The 17,250-nt window shown below is 38.1% G+C and overlaps 1 protein-coding gene across 12 annotated transcripts in view; it reads right to left on the bottom strand.

The window, feature by feature from the left end:
* DMD (dystrophin) overlaps nucleotides 1-17,250 on the bottom strand; it is a 995,174-nt gene that overhangs the window by 334,554 nt on the left and 643,370 nt on the right. For all 12 annotated transcript variants that reach the window (XR_008330242.1, XR_008330243.1, XR_008330241.1 and 9 more), the window contains one exon: nucleotides 4,085-4,260. Coding sequence is in view for 9 of the 12 variants with exons in the window: in XM_053386964.1 (XP_053242939.1) it covers nucleotides 4,085-4,260 (176 nt within the window). In the remaining 3 variants the exon portion in view is untranslated. The remainder of the gene's footprint in view (nucleotides 1-4,084; nucleotides 4,261-17,250) is intronic.

The following is a 17,250-nucleotide window of genomic DNA, read 5'->3' as shown; positions in this document are numbered from 1 at the left end:
GACTAAAATTGTCTATCAAAAACTTCACTCTTGTGGCTTATCACCACAACAGCTACTCACTTTGGGTTTTATTAAAGCAAACAGTCTAATTTGTCAGCGTCTAAATAATATCGAGCGTCAGAACAAATTGGCCACAATAAGTAAATTTTGCCCATGGTATGACTATTTTCCACCTTCTCATTTCGACTCTCTGGCACCCTATCTGCATAACCTAGCAATTCTAAAATATAGATGCGCTTTTACTCTCACAATATTGAATGTATTGCTCTTGGCTGCACTTGAGGGACGATTCCAGCAGATTCCACACAAAAAACGCTTATGTCCCTATGGAGATGGCAGTACCAAATCGGTGGTGCATGCCCTTCTGGCTTGCACTCTTTATAAAGACTTGAGGAATGAGATTATCACCCCTCTTTAATTGTCCATTCTGGGTCACTCAACCACTGCCACAGTGTCCTTTCTCTTGGCAGATTAAGCAGGTGACAGCAAAGGCTGCAAGGTTTTTAGCTGGGGCAATCAGAATAAGATCCACTATTTGACTACAGATTCAAAACCCTGAGATGTATTTTATATAATTGAATTTTTATTACTATTCTTTGTATATAAAGGAGTTTAGGATGGGAAACTCCTTCATTCTTGTGAGGGAAATAATATTGGTTAGGGATGAATTATATAATGGAGAGAAGGAGAAGACTTGGAGCATCTTTTGTCAAGATCTTTCCTCCAGTTATTGCATCTGTTGCAGAGGAACTGTGTTTATTCAACATACAAACATTCATCCTCTTGATTACATTGTGTCTAGTTTCTTATCCTTCCTCTGTTGTCTCTTCCGAGTTGAATTTTAGATTATAAACTCCATAGGGCAGGGATATGTCTTTTGTACTTTGTAAACCATCATGGCATGTTGATTTATCACTAGGAAAAAAGCAATTTCTTCTCCGCATTTGGTCATCTACTTTTTTGGGAACATTGTATGGAATGTGTTTCTGCAAGTCTCTTAATATCTACTGATGTCATGGGTGGCAACTTTTCCTGCCACATCTGGGCAATCTTATTTAAATACATTTAGAAATATGTTAAATTTTCACTTTTCTTCAGAGGCTGATGACCCTCCTACACTGCATAGCAGTGTTATTTTGGAGCGGGAGGGAAGTGACCATACTTAGTGAGAAATGTTCTGTCACATAGAAACACCCTACATTTTATGAAATGTTTTATTGTTTTTCTTTTCTTTGCGTGTTCCTTTTTTCTATCACACATTCTCTTTAAATCCTGGAAACCATATCTCCCACAAAAAAACAAAGCAAACCAGATCCAAACAGAAAACTCTACCACAGTCCAACTTTGCTCCCTACTCTCCATTGCATCCAAACATTCCTTTAATAATGCTTGATTACTGTACATTTGGGTTGGGAAAGGGGAAAGTTAACCTGTCTGTCATCTGTCTGTCTGTCTCTCTGTCGAACTGGTCTACCCTCAGTGGACCACTTTCAACAAGTGGGTAGGGTCACTCTTCTCCAAAGGAATTATCTTTGCAGCCATGCATTGAATCTAAACCGGGGCTGCCAAATTCCTACTAAAAGCGGATCTTGCATTTAGCATTGAAATTAAATTTAATCCACAGGGATTTACTCCACTTGGGAGCTCTGCTAGGGAACCCCTTAGTGGAGCCAATTTAAGCAGGGCTTGCATCTGATGTCAAATTGAAAAGGTTCCAATTGCAAGCCTTGCTTGCCAGTGAATAATTGGAAGGGTACTTTAAGGATCCTGGATGCTCTTTTGCAGCTGTAGTCATAGGATGTCAGGTGTGAAGCAGGTAGGCATGGCTTATGGACTAAATTCAGATTCCTGGCAGGCTAAATTTTTCATGCTTGGTGTACATCTTTGAAAATAACACACTGTTCGCCTGTTGCAGCAAATACCTGCAGGGTTCCAATATGTTACCTTTTTAGGTGCCCTCCCTTTATCTGAAAAAAGTCTAAATGTCTGTAAGTAACGTACTTTTCCGTCTATAAGATGCCCCCATGTATAAGACGTCCCCTATTTTGGGGGACTCAAATTTAAGAAAATGGGAAATGGCTCAGAGTTGTTGAGCTTTTTTGGGAGGATTGCCTAGAGTTGTTGAGCCGCCCACTTCCCACAGCAACAGCCAATCGCCAACAGACCATTCCCCACAGACCTGCCTGAGAAAAGCAGTCCGCTGACAATCGCGTGCATCCCAGAACAGCAGCCGCCAATCACAGCAGTGATAACCAATCCACAGCAGTCCTTGCTGCAGAAACTACTGTAATCACCAACCCAATTAGAGCAGCAGCAGTCAATCCAAAGAAGCCCCTCTAGCAGCCAACAATCACCCACCAAATCGTTGATGACAAGCTCCTGCTTGTGCCTGCAGCCAATCACTTGCCTACCCCATTCACTATCCATGTAGAAGATGAGGCACGTTTTTGAACATTAAAAAGGTGAAAGTAAAGGACCCCTGACAGTTATTTTACAGTAAAAAAACAACAACACACCTCATCTTATACACGGAAAAGTATGAGAAATAATCTTTCAAGTACTGCTGCATGTGAAACATTAGTATCAGTTACGTGAAGGTGTGGCAGAAACAGCCATTTAGCACCCTACTGCTGCAGCTTACCTCTGGCACATTCAGTATCTCACACATTCCAAGAGAAATTGAATTCAACAATAACCTTCCACATTTTCCTGTTCACATGAACATCTGTGCAGCTCAGGCACACTTATAAATTAAAAGGGGCATTGCTATTGTAAAAATAAAGAGCTGAACAAAGTATGCTGTATTTTGTCCTTCGACATCTCTTGCTTTTTTGGGGGGGGGGTTGAAACCACACCTGCAAAATTCTTGATAGACACCTTATTTTCTCTTGTAAGCTAGCAGCAATTATATTTCAACCTTTCAGAACAACAAAATTCTCTATGAATCACAGTAATTTCCTGACAAAATATCTAACCAGATTTCCAGACCAACTCCTTGTGCTATCAAGTAGTAATATCAAGTTAAATTAAGCCAAAAACTTTACTTCTATTGAAATCATTTTATTCTGCTGCTTCTTTGTGCTTTGTCAATCTAACTGAAACAGGGTGGTGTCTTTTTACAGAGAAATTGCTCACTTTTCTGTATTTTCATTTGAAACATCCTGAAAGGGTTGCTAAGAAGCAATGATCAATATAGTTTTTGACACACACTCAAATGTAATAGCAATAGTAAAGTTTTATAAATTAGATGTAAGTTATTTTTAACCCAACTGTATACTTCCAGTTACACAAAAGTAAATTCCACTGAGTTCACTGGTGCTGACAGCCAACTCAGTATGCAAAGCAGTGCAGCCTTGTATCATGAACAGGTTTTGCTCATTAAACTCTATAATCCTAAGCATGTTTACTTGGAAGTAAGCCACTGTGTTTAGTGTTGTTTACTCTCTAGTAAGCATATGTGCTTTAGCCACATGCAGACTGGTGTATTCCAATCAAATCCAGGTTAAATTCAGACTAAAAGCACAATCCCATACATGATTACTCAGAAGTAAATCCCAGTGAGTTCAGTGGGGCCTACTCACAGAAAGTGGTATAGGACTGCAGCCTACGTTAGATAAACTGCAGTTAGGTCCCACTAAAATAAATGGGACAAGTTAGTGGTGGCTTAACTTAAGACACTTCAGTTGGAATGAAGTCCAACCTTACAATAATAAAATTTCACATTTTGACCCAATATTTTTAAGTGTACACTTGCAGATTTTGCTAAATATTTAGAAAAAGCTGAAACAAAATCCAATGCTTGCTTTATTTATATTTTTTTCCAAAATAAATAAATGCAAAAATAAAGCACTAAAATTAAAAATATAATTCGGTAGTGGCAATATTTTATGATTATAAACAAAAAACACATATAATGGGAAGCTATGGATAGGTTGATTGTTTATTAAAAAAAAGGATTTCACAGATTTATATAACACAATTACTAAGGAAATTCCTTAAACTCTAACAAAACAATTTGAAATTTGTTGATTTTTTCAATTATTAGAACAGCTTGAAGTATTAAAAATAACATTTACTTGCTCACCTCTTTTTTTTCTCTGCCAGTTGTTTGCAGAGTTCCTTCCACCGATAATTCAGGCTTCCCAGTTTCCCCTTCAATACACTGGCATCGGCTATTGATGACTGCTCAATAATTTCCTCCCCAGCTATGTTCAGTGTTCTGACAACAGCTTGCTGTCTCCCAATGCCATCCTGGAGGTCCTGCAAGAAACCAAATAATCTGATAAAAATGGAGTACAATGACCAGATCAAAATGTGCTATGCCAAATGCAAGCATGGTAGAGATAAACCTGCTTTTATAAATGACCTGTGCGCCTAATATCATGTTTAAAAGATGCTTACCTGAATACAGTGTGCAGCATCTGCATGTTAGAAAAATAAACATCTAGACTGAAAAATTTGGGTATAAAAAAGATCACTTATGTATGGGCCAGCTTGTGAGATTAAAGCACTTGTAAAGTGTGATGCTAATTCTGGATTAACTGTGCAAGTATGCCATATCTTAATGAAGCCTAAATGAAACGATGAATACAATAACATCATGTGGCAGAATATTAAACTGATTTTGAAAACAGAGAAGGTGACCAGATAGAAAAGGGTTCATGGTATAGTAATATAAAAGAAGCTTATTTTTCTTGAAACACTTGGATTTAATGGGGGTGTACATGGTCCTTTTGATGACCTTATTTTGTTTATTAATTGTTATTAATGGACAATCACTTTTAGTTGTTGTTATTTATTTTAAATGCATCTGTGTGGATTGCATTACTATGAATTGTATTGTTTTAAGTCAGATAAGAATGTAAGAAGAGCCTGCTGAATCAAGCCAATGGCCCATCTAGTCCAGCATCCTGTTCTCACAGTGGCCAACCAGATGCAGATGGTAAAGCAGAACCTGAGCACAGGTCCATTCTCTGTTCCTGCAGTTTCCAGCAATGGTCTGTGGAGGCAGAACACAGCCTCCATCATGTCTAGCTGCCATCCGTTCATTTCCCTCCCCTCCCATCAAAGGTAATCTTTGGTGATTCCAGAAATGAAATAATACAAAACTTATTGGGCTTAATTACTGAATCAACTGAAACAGTAATTTCCAGATAATTATACATGTTTGTTTACTTTTTTTATTAAACAGAATATATGTCACTATGATAACGTTGTTGTTGTTTTTACTGTTATCACTTTGTTTTCAAATTATGTAAACCTGCCTCAGATTTTTTTTTAAATCTATTGAACAGTCAAGATAAATATTGTTAACGAGTAAATAAAACTTAAAATTTAAATGCTGCACAACATTAACTGATTTGGGCATAAATTCTGATTGCACATCACAAAGTAAATGGATAAGCAAGCTTTAGAAGAAATAGCAAAACTTTTAGCTCTCTTTAGGCATTCACTGTGAATCTCTGAAAAGGGCACTTGAACTAGACATGCAAGCCCTACTCCCAAGGTCCTTTTGTGCTATGGGTGCAAAGATATGGAGGATTCTAAGCATGTTTGGCTGAGATTGCTTAGAAGTCTCCTCATGACTGGAACCCCTAAAAAACCATGGTTAGAATCCCTCTACAACTACCCTGACAGATCAGAGAACTGAGGCCAAGAGATAATGGCTTGTCTAAGGCCATGCAATGAGCCCACGGCAGAGGCAAGTTTCAAACAAGAAACTTCCTGATTTGTAACTTAATCTCCTAGCTTGTATGCACAGCAGCTTTCAAAAGTCTTCATATAACTACATTTTGACAGTTTTAAAACATGGGAGCCTCCAATATTTGCCAACAGCTCTCTTGTGCCTGGAAGTAGTCTGTCTGTCTGTCTCTCTTTCTTTATTGCTATTATTATTTGCTTATAACAGTAAGGGGCAAGAGTCCTGCAATTGCCTTGATGTCTTTCTTACTTCAAGCCTTCAAAAGAGTTTGCAGTTTTAAAAATATCTTCACTGCAGTTCCCTCTTTGCTGATGTTAGTTCATTAGTCCTTTGCCTTGCTGAATTGACACTTCAGAAAGCAGTGTATCCTGTCAAAAATTGCTGCCTCTGAAAGAGCCAGTTCACTAAAGCATAAGGAATGGTGAAGTAGTGGCAATAGTGACAACTATATTAAAACAATATGAAACAAAGGTTTTAAATGCCGCTGTCTCCAGTACAGAAAAGGATAGGGTGGAAATCATGAGTAAGCGACTCCTATATACACACAACTATTTATTTTAAACATAGAGATAACATTGGTAGTATACATGATAAACTCGGTTAATGCAGATTCATAGTCCCTTAAATCTGTGATTACAGTCTCAATGAAAATAGTACTAAAACTGCAATTATTCTTTTCTTCCCTTTCAATGCACACCACTGGATGAAGCTGGGGAATCAATAGGGTTGCATGTCTTCCCCTGATTCTATCCTCTCAAAGGTCAGCTTTCAGACTCTTCAAGCTGTCTCAGTATTAAATCCAGCCCTGAATGCAGACTGAAATGGCTCTAGATCAAAGGCAATAAACTGGACTGGGCCAGTGGGCTGAATTATTATCTCCCCCCACCTCCCACTCCTGGGCCAAGTTTGACAGGTGAGCAGGGGCACTCACCTGATGTCATAATGTTTTTACCTGAAATTAAACCACGGGGTGCAAGCACACTGTGTGCAGCTCTTTGAAAGCCCTGGCAATTAGTGATTGCTGGTGAATGCATAGAGTTCCATGTGATGCTTTGAAGACCCTACAATCAGCTGAACATCAGGCTTTGCATGGAGTCCTGCATGTCATTTGAAACCTAATTTTCAGGGCTTCAGACCCCTTTTTGTCCCGCCATGTCTGTACTTTCTGATGTCAGGAGTAAATGGGTATGGTTTTGCTTGGCCAAAATGGCCTTGCCAGATGAGGAAGTATGGCAGGACTACTTAGGTCTGCAGGCCAGATGTTTCCTACTGTGAGCTAGATAATCTGTTTCTTGGAGTAGAACCAACACCGTCCTTCCAGGCACTTTACCTGAGAATTGTGGATGCCCAAAGGACATAGAGCTGAGTGTCATCCACACAGCACATAATGAAGGCACATAGCACAATTCTCCAGATATGGGGTTTCATGTCAATTTTAAAAATCATAGAAAGCAAAATGGAATCTTATGGCAACAGCAGCCGTGTTTATGGGCTTTAAACTATGTTATACTACACCTTTTTCAGGTTTAGTACTCTTGGCACAAACTCTATAGTCTGAGGAATTAGAAGACAGCAGTAAATTAGAGCTTGCAATTGAAAAATGAGTGGGACTGTACTTTTTTTTTAAGAAAAGAATAGTGAAATTGGATGCCTGCCCAAACTATTTAATCAACAATACTTTTTTCTTCTTTGTTTGACAAAGGCTGAACTTTAAACGTTTAAATTACTTTTTATCACAGTGAGATGTTGCAGTTCACTGGTATATTTGTGGGTTTCTTTTCACATAAATATTTGTAAGGGGAATCCAAACTAGTATTCTCTTACTAAGGAAGTGCTTTATATTGAGTTTTGAAAAAGAAGAAGCACATTATGCATTCAGTTGCACAGAACATTCAGATTACAGGATTTAGGTGATTTATCCAGACATTGCTTTAATGTCCAGTTACAATTAAACATCTATGTAAATGATATCATATCAGCAGCAGCAGCAAGTCTGTGAAAATTAATGCTTTTACAGTAACAAATAAATTCATAATGATAAAACAATTTAGTCTAAAACACTTTCAAGCACAGGACAGTTTCTTATGACAAGTAAATCAAGCCAGTATACGTTGCCTAACTTATACACAGCAGCCTAATACACAGCAACATTGCAGTGGTAAGGATGGAATTGAGATGTAAATTTTAAAAGCAAAAGTAGACTGTCCGTAGGCAAGTTTCAGAGACCTTACACATGCAGGAGCTAATGTTTTTGTAAACCTTAATTCTGATCTGCAAATAATGCATGTGAACATGTAGCAGTTTATTTAAGGTGAATGAATTACGCAGATGAGAAAGGGAAAGGGAAAGTTTTATTTTGACACAAGTGTGATAATGGCACAATGGGTCAGTGCATCTGGCTGTTAACCAGAAGGCTGGTGGTTTGAGTTAACCCAGAGATGGCTGTGGGCAGGCTTCCTGCATTGCTGAGGGTTGGGCCTCTGGACCCCTTCCAACTCTACAATTCTATAATTCTATTATTCTTCCATTTTCATTTCAAATTCAAAAGGAGGACATGAGTGGTAAAACTGCCAAAAGTAGTGCCCATGAGATTCTCAACATTGCATTTAAACAATATTAAATTAACACACTATGGTTGTATACAGAATGAGCATACATTTTCTCCCCAAAAGAATCCTGGGAACTGTAGGTTATTAAGAGTGCTGGAAACTGTAGCTCTGTGCAGGGTATACTACAGTACAGTCGTACCTTGGAAGTCGAACAGAATGTGTTCAGAAGTCCGTTTGACTTCCAAAACGTTTGGAAACCAAAGCGCAGCTTCTAACTGGCTGCAGGAAGCTCCTGCAGCCAATCGGAAGCATGCAGAAGCCCATGTTCGGCTTCCAAAAATAGTTTGCAAACTAAAACAGTCACTTCCAGGTTTGCGGCGTTTGGGAGCCAAAACGTTCGAGAACTAAGCTGTTCGAAACCAAGGTACGACTGTACAGTGGTACCTCGGGTTACATACACTTCAGGTTACATACGCTTCAGGTTACAGACTCCGTTAACCCAGAAAGATTGCTTCAGGTTAAGAACTTTGCTTCAGGATGAGAACAGAAATTGTGCTCCGGCGGCGCGGCAGCAGCAGGAGGCCCCATTAGCTAAAGTGGTGCTTCAGGTTAAGAACTGTTTCAGGTTAAGTACAGATCTCTGGAACGAATTAAGTACTTAACCCGAGGTACCACTGTATATGTTCAATGTGGTGTAACAACTTCCTTGTGACTGGATCCCATGTTGTGAGGCAGTGTAAAACATTTAATCACATAGGTTGCTCAAATTACACAATTACTGTCCACAACAATGTCAAGAAATTAGTGGGAGTTATAATCACATAATGTAGTGATGTTCTCATACTGAAGAAAAAACAGAGGGAGCTGAAAGGGGCATTTTACAAGAGGGAAAGCTTGAGCTCACTGGTGGAGAATTCATGATTGCTGATGAGGAAATTTCTCACTACTTCATACATTTAAAATAATGCCCTGTGCCAAACCATCAGTTAAGCAACATAAGTGCAGGCAGCACATAGACACTGGCCGGGTAGCAACTCATGAAACTACAATGTTAGACACACATTTTTAAATTACAACCATTTACAATGGCTAAAAGTGATCAAAATGATAACTTTTAATAGGGACAACTTACTTCCCTGTGGGAAACAAACAAACAAAAAAGGCTCTGTAATGTTAATAGATACTGAGAGTAAACATTACTGGTTGATTTATAGGGATATAAATCTTCCATAATGCATTTAATTGCATAACATTGCATAGATGGAGTAGAAGGAGGGAAATTCTTCCTGATCACAGATGGTGATCAGTTTATACTGGAAACAGGATTGATAGTCCTTGTAATTTTACTTTAACTAATGTACTGTAACCACAGATGGCATTCTGATTCATATAAATATATAATTTCTCAGTGAAGCATAGCAAGTTTTTAAAGGACAGTTGCATGCATCATTTTGCATTTGTACAAAGAATTACCAGCTGATAAAAGCATATACAAACTGCCTGGTGGCTTACTCCTATCTGCCATATAAGGTTCTTTAGAGCTATCTCTAATAGTCATTGTAAAACAAGTGAAAGTGTAATGAAAAACAATGTCTGCATTTATAAAATATATATGCCATTGAATAATAATAATAAAGATCATACACAATTAAGATTATTGTAACAGCTCTACATATAAATAGATTTCCCTAAATCCATTTGTTTACCTACGGCAAAAGGTTGTATGAACAAAACCTAGCAATGTTTAGATGTTTGATATTAAGCCGTTATATCTCTTCCTTGGTTGACTTCCAGAATTGTCACAGTGGCTTCAATTCACAAGGAGTCGGGCAGTTCAAGTATGCAGGTATCCCCATTGTATTCTGTAAGTTGGGTAATATTTGGTATACCCAATAGATATGACATTCCTCTCCCTCACAACATAAAAGAGGGCAGTTCTGTGCACTTCGATGTTCTTGTGAGCCTCCGAACTCCATGCGGCTCTGGATTATGTCTAGTTTAGTGCACATGAATTATGAATAAGATATTTTAAAATATACAGAAACAAAATTTTATGTTCTGACATTGGTTTGGGGGAAATAGGAATACACATTTTTATGGGAATTAATGTTAATAAATTGGTTGTAAAAGCAAAAGCATGCCCACGCGAGCCCCTATTGTCAAACATGGTAATTGACAGGCTGTTAGGTGTACAATTAAGTGAGCTAGAGTGGTATAGTGCTTAGAGTGTCAGACTAGGACCTGGGAGACCAGGGTTTGAATTCACACTTGGCCTTGAAGCTCACTGGGTGAGCTTGGGGGCCAGACACTGCTTCTCAGCCTCACCTACCTCACAGGGTTGTTGTGGGAAATAAATGAGGAAGTGAAGAACCATCTACACCACTTTGTAGCTCTTTGGGAGGAAAGTAGAGTATAAATGAAATAAGTAAATAGCAATGAAATAAGTAGTAAGTAAATGAAATAAGTAAAGTAAATAGATATCATAGAATTGTAGAGTTGAAAGGGACCCCAAGCGTCATCTGCACTGATGTGGGTTTTCTAGAATTCTGATATCCTAAAGGGTAAAGTAAATCAGCATCTTATTTTACTTGTATTTAGCAAACAAACTCCTAAACTTGCCTGAAATTTTATTTGCAGCTAGTATTCATTCATTGTTACTAATGAACGGATGCCAACAAAAATGAATGAATTTAGTAATTGGAAAACATTTCCAATTACAAATCATTGGGAACTGATCTTAAAATTATTCCCTGAATCTAGGGAAACACAGAGGTGGTTGTCACAATAAGCACGGGTTCATAGAGGCTTTTCTTTTCTTTTCTTTTAAGAAACACCCTTGGATTATCAAATTAGATTAGAACCACTACATAATCAAGTAATGCTTTAATTTTCAACAAGTCATTTTTTGGTACATGTATTATACTGTAGTGGAACTTGGTTTTTCATGAATAAATTGTATTTCGATGTCAAAATATGCAGATCTTTCTGGCATACTGTCCAAAATAAGGGAAGATATTTCATGATTAGACATAAAATATTAATGTAGAAACATCTTCTGTTGCTGTGTAGATGTCACCAAAATTCATGATGACTGTTAAAATAATACAGCCTCTTTCATGAGTTCTCTCTTATCACATAGTTAACCCATGCATATATTTTTGAATAGTTTCGTGAATCTCATTTCCTGTTGTCTCTGAATGCTACAATATTTTACAGTTAAGCATAATGAGAAGCATTTCTACTATCAATCAAATTGATCTTTTATATGTTTATGGTATCAGCCAAGCATGCTCAAAGGTAATTTATTTTTATTGAAAATCCCTGTACCAACATGATGAAATAATAAAAACAAGCATTTAATGTCTATCAGTTTCACTTGCTGGCAGAACATTCTTTTGAAAAAAATAAACCCTGATTGCATATATTATATGCATGGAGATCATAAAGCTGTTCCTATTTTATCTGTAAGTCGTCTTGAGCGCCTGATAGGGAAAAGGTGGGGTATAAAATGATGATGATGATGAATCTGAATAGATCATGTAGAGATTCTCAAAATCTGTAGTCACAGATAAGCCATCACTCTATGCACTTAAGTCGTTTGGATAATTCTCTTTTTCTTTGTACTGGCTAGAATATCAAAGTTGCAGTATATTTGAGATCTACACTCTAATACAGCAATGCAGTTTGGATGCCAGTGTAACCTTTGATATGTTCATCAAAGCCTTACTAATTATTACATTAATTTCTGATAACCAGCTAATTATTCTTGAAAATTATTCCAAGGGCAAGAAGAGAAAGCAGTAACACAGAAAGTTAAGGGAAGTAACTAATTAACATATATAAGGTATGATTTCTGGAGAGTCCTTAAAACCAGGGGAGGGACAATTCTCTATGAGGGATTATATATATATTTTTAATAAAAATGTTTCGATATAAATATATTAAGGTAAGCTTTACAGTGATTTACAGCAAGTAAAAACAAATCGAAAAGAAAAACTAAATGTGAAAAAACACATTAGCATTTTTTTCCCCTTACGGAAAACAACTATCGATACACAGGTGTCTGACATATACTCCATATTTCTTGGCTGTACATCAGTCAGAAATGCAAGGACCAGCTCCATCCCTAACCCACACGCAAAGCAAAGTAATGGCAAAACAATTGTTCTAGTTGCATTCAATATCACCACTGTCATCCCCAACTATATAGCATTTTCCTCAGTGCTCAGAGAGCTTCACCTACATTATCTCAATTATCCTTAAAACAAGTGTGTAATGTAGGCCAGTTTTATTATCCATATTACAAATGGAGTAGGAGGAAACAGATTGGTTTGCCTAAGGTCATCCAGTTGGTTTATGTCTAGGATGAAACTTAGACCTTCTTTAGGGCAGGCATAGGAACACTGGAAGCTACCCAAGACTGAATATTGAAGTATCATTAATATATTATTGAAATATTAAAAGTGAGTACACATATAAACTAGGAAGCAAGAGGTGTTGTTTTCTTGAATTTGTGCCTTTTCACAATTTGCAAACATATTCATTTTCTTCTTTTTAAAGCAGGGTAGAAACTTTATAGATTTTTTTTTATCCAAAAATTTGTTTCACACTGAGCATGAAGTATTTGTCATGCACCATAATATTAAAAATTACTTTTGACAGGCATGAGAAATGTCCCTGGATCTTTCTTGCTTTTAGGAACTTTGCAAAATCATCACATTTAATAAAAGATGGAAACAAAGGACCTGTGGACATGCCACAGTTGATGGATGGAAGGGTTTTAAATCACCCTCTGTGGCAGCTGCCTCCACATTTCAAGACCTGGTAGTCACCCCCCTCCCCATCCCTATTACACCATATATAGCAAAATGAATAAATAAATGTGTGCGATGGTTTGGAGAAAGCCACAACTGCTCAGGGTAGGCTGGTAACATAGATGGGCTTCAACATGGTGGCCATATCATTCCTTAGAACTGCACTAGAGCAATCACTATATGTCCCCTGATAAGAAAAAAAACCAATGGTACAAAGACCAGGATGTTTGCCTATGACTTGCAGACTGAAAGGAGTGGGACCCACATGTTGTGGAAACATATCCTTTTCCTTAGAGGGAAAGGATAAGGACAGAAGACAAGGAGGATGGCAATTGTAGGACTATAAATTGTAGCTACATCTTATGACTATGCAAGGAGGCATTTGACTACAGAAAGACTGCTGCCAACAGTTTTGCCTTAAAAAAACCCCTCAAGGTTCATTCATCGTTTATAAAATTTGATTCCTAAAAGCATTTCAGTTCAGGGCATTATTATTTGGGACTCCACATAGATACCTAAGTAAGGATACACATTAATATGACAATGTATCTCAAGTTAATTTAATAATAATAATGCTTAGCATTTATATAGTACTTGGATTTATATAGTACTTGGTACGCGGGTGGCGCTGTGGGTAAAACCTCAGCGCCTAGGACTTGCCGATCGTCAGGTCGGCGGTTCGAATCCCCGCGGCGGGGTGCGCTCCCGTTGCTCGGTCCCAGCGCCTGCCAACCTAGCAGTTCGAAAGCACCCCCAGGTGCAAGTAGATAAATAGGGGCCGCTTACTAGCGGGAAGGTAAACGGCATTTCCGTGTGCTGCGCTGGCTTGCCAGATGCAGCTTGTCATGCTGACAGTGTCTGCGGACAGCGCTGGCCCCCGGCCTCTTAAGTGAGATGGGCGCACAACCCTAGAGTCGGACACGACTGGCCCGTATGGGCAGGGGTACCTTTACCCTTTTAATGCTTAGCATTTATATAGTACTTGGATTGTCCAACCTTCTCGGTAGTGGCACCCAACCTGTGGAACACCCTTCCATCAGATGTCAAGGAAATAAGCAGCTATTCTATTTTTAAAAGACATCTGAAGGCAGCCCTGTTTAGGGAAGATTTTAATATTTAATGCTGTATTGTTTTTAACACTCAATTGGGAGCCGCCCAGAGTGGCTGCAGAAACTCAGCCAGATGGGTGGGGTATAAATTAATAATAATAATAATAATAATAATAATAATAATAATAATAAACCTACTTCACAGACATAACCTTAATTAGCTATACAACAATCTTTACAAAATTAAAGTATTATTGTCCCCAACTTGAAGACAAGAGAGAGTGGTGCTCAGGTTTAGACAATGCTGGTCTGCCCTAATCATGTGACTTTGTTGCAGACTGAATTGCCGAGAGCCCATGGCCGGTGGGCTCCAATGCAAGGATGATCGATAAAGACACAGGACAAGGATATTGGGTTCAAATAAGCCACAATTTTACAGATGTAAGGAGGCTTTGCTGTAGGCATTGGGTATGTATCCTGAATCAACCAGCTTGACTGCTGGTTGATTATTTTGGCTGGGTCAAACCTAGATTAAGGTCACGCTATAATGTACATAAAATCCGGGTAATCCCACCAGGACCACCATTAACAATGTACTTATTCTTTGTAGCTATGACCGCGACACACCAGCATTCAATGGCAAGTGTTCTTTCATTTGGTAAAGACAATATTTTTAAACTGGTGGCTTTCAGGTTCACAACCGATTCCCATAGACCCCAGTCCAATTTTATTTAATATATCTTTGACCTGTGCCTTTTTAAAAGGAAAACTCAGTAGCTTCTTAATGTGTACTTTGGATCATAACCTTTCCATTTAGTTTTATTTCATGTGAAAATAATTTATGTGACATTTTGGCAAAAGTTTCTTAAAACCCCATAAAGGTTATTTTATTCTTATAGTATGATTGACTGGTCTAATCCAATATAACAATTCCTATCTAAAACACTCTTGTTCTGTTTCCATTTTTGTTTTTTTTTATGACTCATCAAGGCATTTGACACAAGCTATGGCTTTAAAATACAAGTCCACAGTTCAATTAAATCCTGAATAGAAATGAGAAAAAGCCATGCCATTGAATGCACACACACAAACACACACACTGCATTTTGTAAGTCTTGCTAAGAGACACTTTCTTATGTTTAAGTGCTCTTGACAATCCATCATCCAAATCTTGAAAGGCAAACCTGAAGACAAAATTCTGATGGGGTCATTCAGAACATGACTCAGAGCATTTCTAAATGGTGTAAAAAATATGGGAGTTTGTGAAAGTGAAAAGGACAGCAACTTTAATTTGCTAAATGCACGAACTAACCCTTTATTGCACGCAAGCATTTATTTGTTTTAAAGGTCAATCCAATGCAAACAAAAACATAAGTGAAATAAAAAGTATCACTGATGAAACTGCCAGACAGATAATCAAATGCCCACGGCAATGAAAAATGTGAAATGAATTTAATGTTGCATTTTAACAGGACAAAAACGTTATCTGTATATTAATCATTTTGCTTCATTTATCATTTAGAGACACTATAAAAAGGTATTTGGCTCTATGATAGCTCGCCTCCAGGTCCTCTTAAGTACTGTATATTACTTTATATGGCTGACATGCTCTAAACCTTGATTACTTCTTTATTAAGAACACCGTAACTTGTCACTTTCCAATCTGTTTAATATGCTAATGCCTTATGGAAGTAACTTCGACTCCTGGATGACAAGGAAGCTACCCAGGGGTCTAATAAGGACAGAAACAATTACCAGCAAACTAGAGATAAAAGGATTCTTAATTCATTAAGACTACTTTTAAGGGAAAACCAAAATTGTATTAGTAAAACAAGACTAAGTCTGACTATTAACGTGGAAGTAGATAGGAGTGAGATTCAATATCGTCTCATTTTCAAAGTTTATTTTAAAATGTTAAGTACAAATAAGAATGCTCATCAGTGCATATCCTCTCAAAGTTGACAGGAGAGAAAGGTAGAAGAAATACACTATTTTCTCCTCATGTATTATCCGTCTCGAAGTGCAGTCAAGCCACATTAAAGGGAAATGTTTCCTTGTGATCACTTGGAATCCCAAAAGGACAGCATGGTAAGAATCATATTTAGTAAGCACATTTCATAATATTTCTGTGTCAATATTTAAAAGGTATACTGAGCAATGAGCACGTTTTCCAACTGTAGCTAGTGCAGCAAACAACACAGTCTGTATACTAAGTCACAGTTATTTAGGTGAGAGAGATTCAAGCAACTTTTCAGCACAAATGAATGGTCTTCAACTATGATCAGACCATGCCCCTAGGGACTTCAAGTTGGCAGCATCTCATCCCTTCAGATTCATAAGCTTGGCACCATCCTCCAAAACTCAGGAGTGGAGCTTGGTGATGCCAAGGTTGCTAACTCCAATGACCCACCCCCAGTCAGCTGTCCCTGGGCTGGTCTCTCGAGGAAGTTAGCTGGTTATATTTCCAACCCTTGCTAAATTCACGAATTTATGAGTTTGCTCAAATTGTAACCCTTCACTGAATGTAGACATTATGCGTGGGATGGGTGGGGAAGAAGCAGGAGCAGCAGTGGCTGCTGGGCAGTGGGCAGCTTTTTAATTGTATTATTATTATCATTAAATTTATATACTGCTCTCCATCTGAGGATCATAAGGCGGTTTACAGCATAAAGCTTGGCAGGCATGTGGGCAGGAGGGTGCACTGCTTCCACCACCACGGTTCTTTCCCGATTCCTCCCTTTTTGCTGGCCAGATGGTCAAGCTGCCCTGCCCTTCACCTCTAATTCACTTCAAACTGGGCAAGCAAACAAGAATTTGGGTGGTTGAGGACATGAGCAAAGTGCTTGTTTTCTCACCTCCTACTCTTCCCCCTGGGTAACCTACATGGTAGGTGGGAACATGGGCAGGTAAGAAAACAAAAAGTCACTCAGGTGGGCACAAATAAAACCAACAGAATAAAAGGACTAATAAGTAGGCATTTGACTAAGGAGCAGCATATAAATAAATCACTGTCAAAAGATAGCTAACAAATTAAATTAAAATTAATGTAGATCAGCTTATACATGGTCAACAAAGCTAACAAATTAGTCCCAGTACTTAAGCAACATGCTCATGTTCAAAGTCTGGTGAATCTCAAG

This window comes from Podarcis raffonei, chromosome 4, assembly GCF_027172205.1.
Source record: "Podarcis raffonei isolate rPodRaf1 chromosome 4, rPodRaf1.pri, whole genome shotgun sequence".
Classification (NCBI taxonomy): domain Eukaryota; kingdom Metazoa; phylum Chordata; class Lepidosauria; order Squamata; family Lacertidae; genus Podarcis; species Podarcis raffonei.
This window is presented reverse-complemented; position numbering and strand designations above follow the sequence as displayed.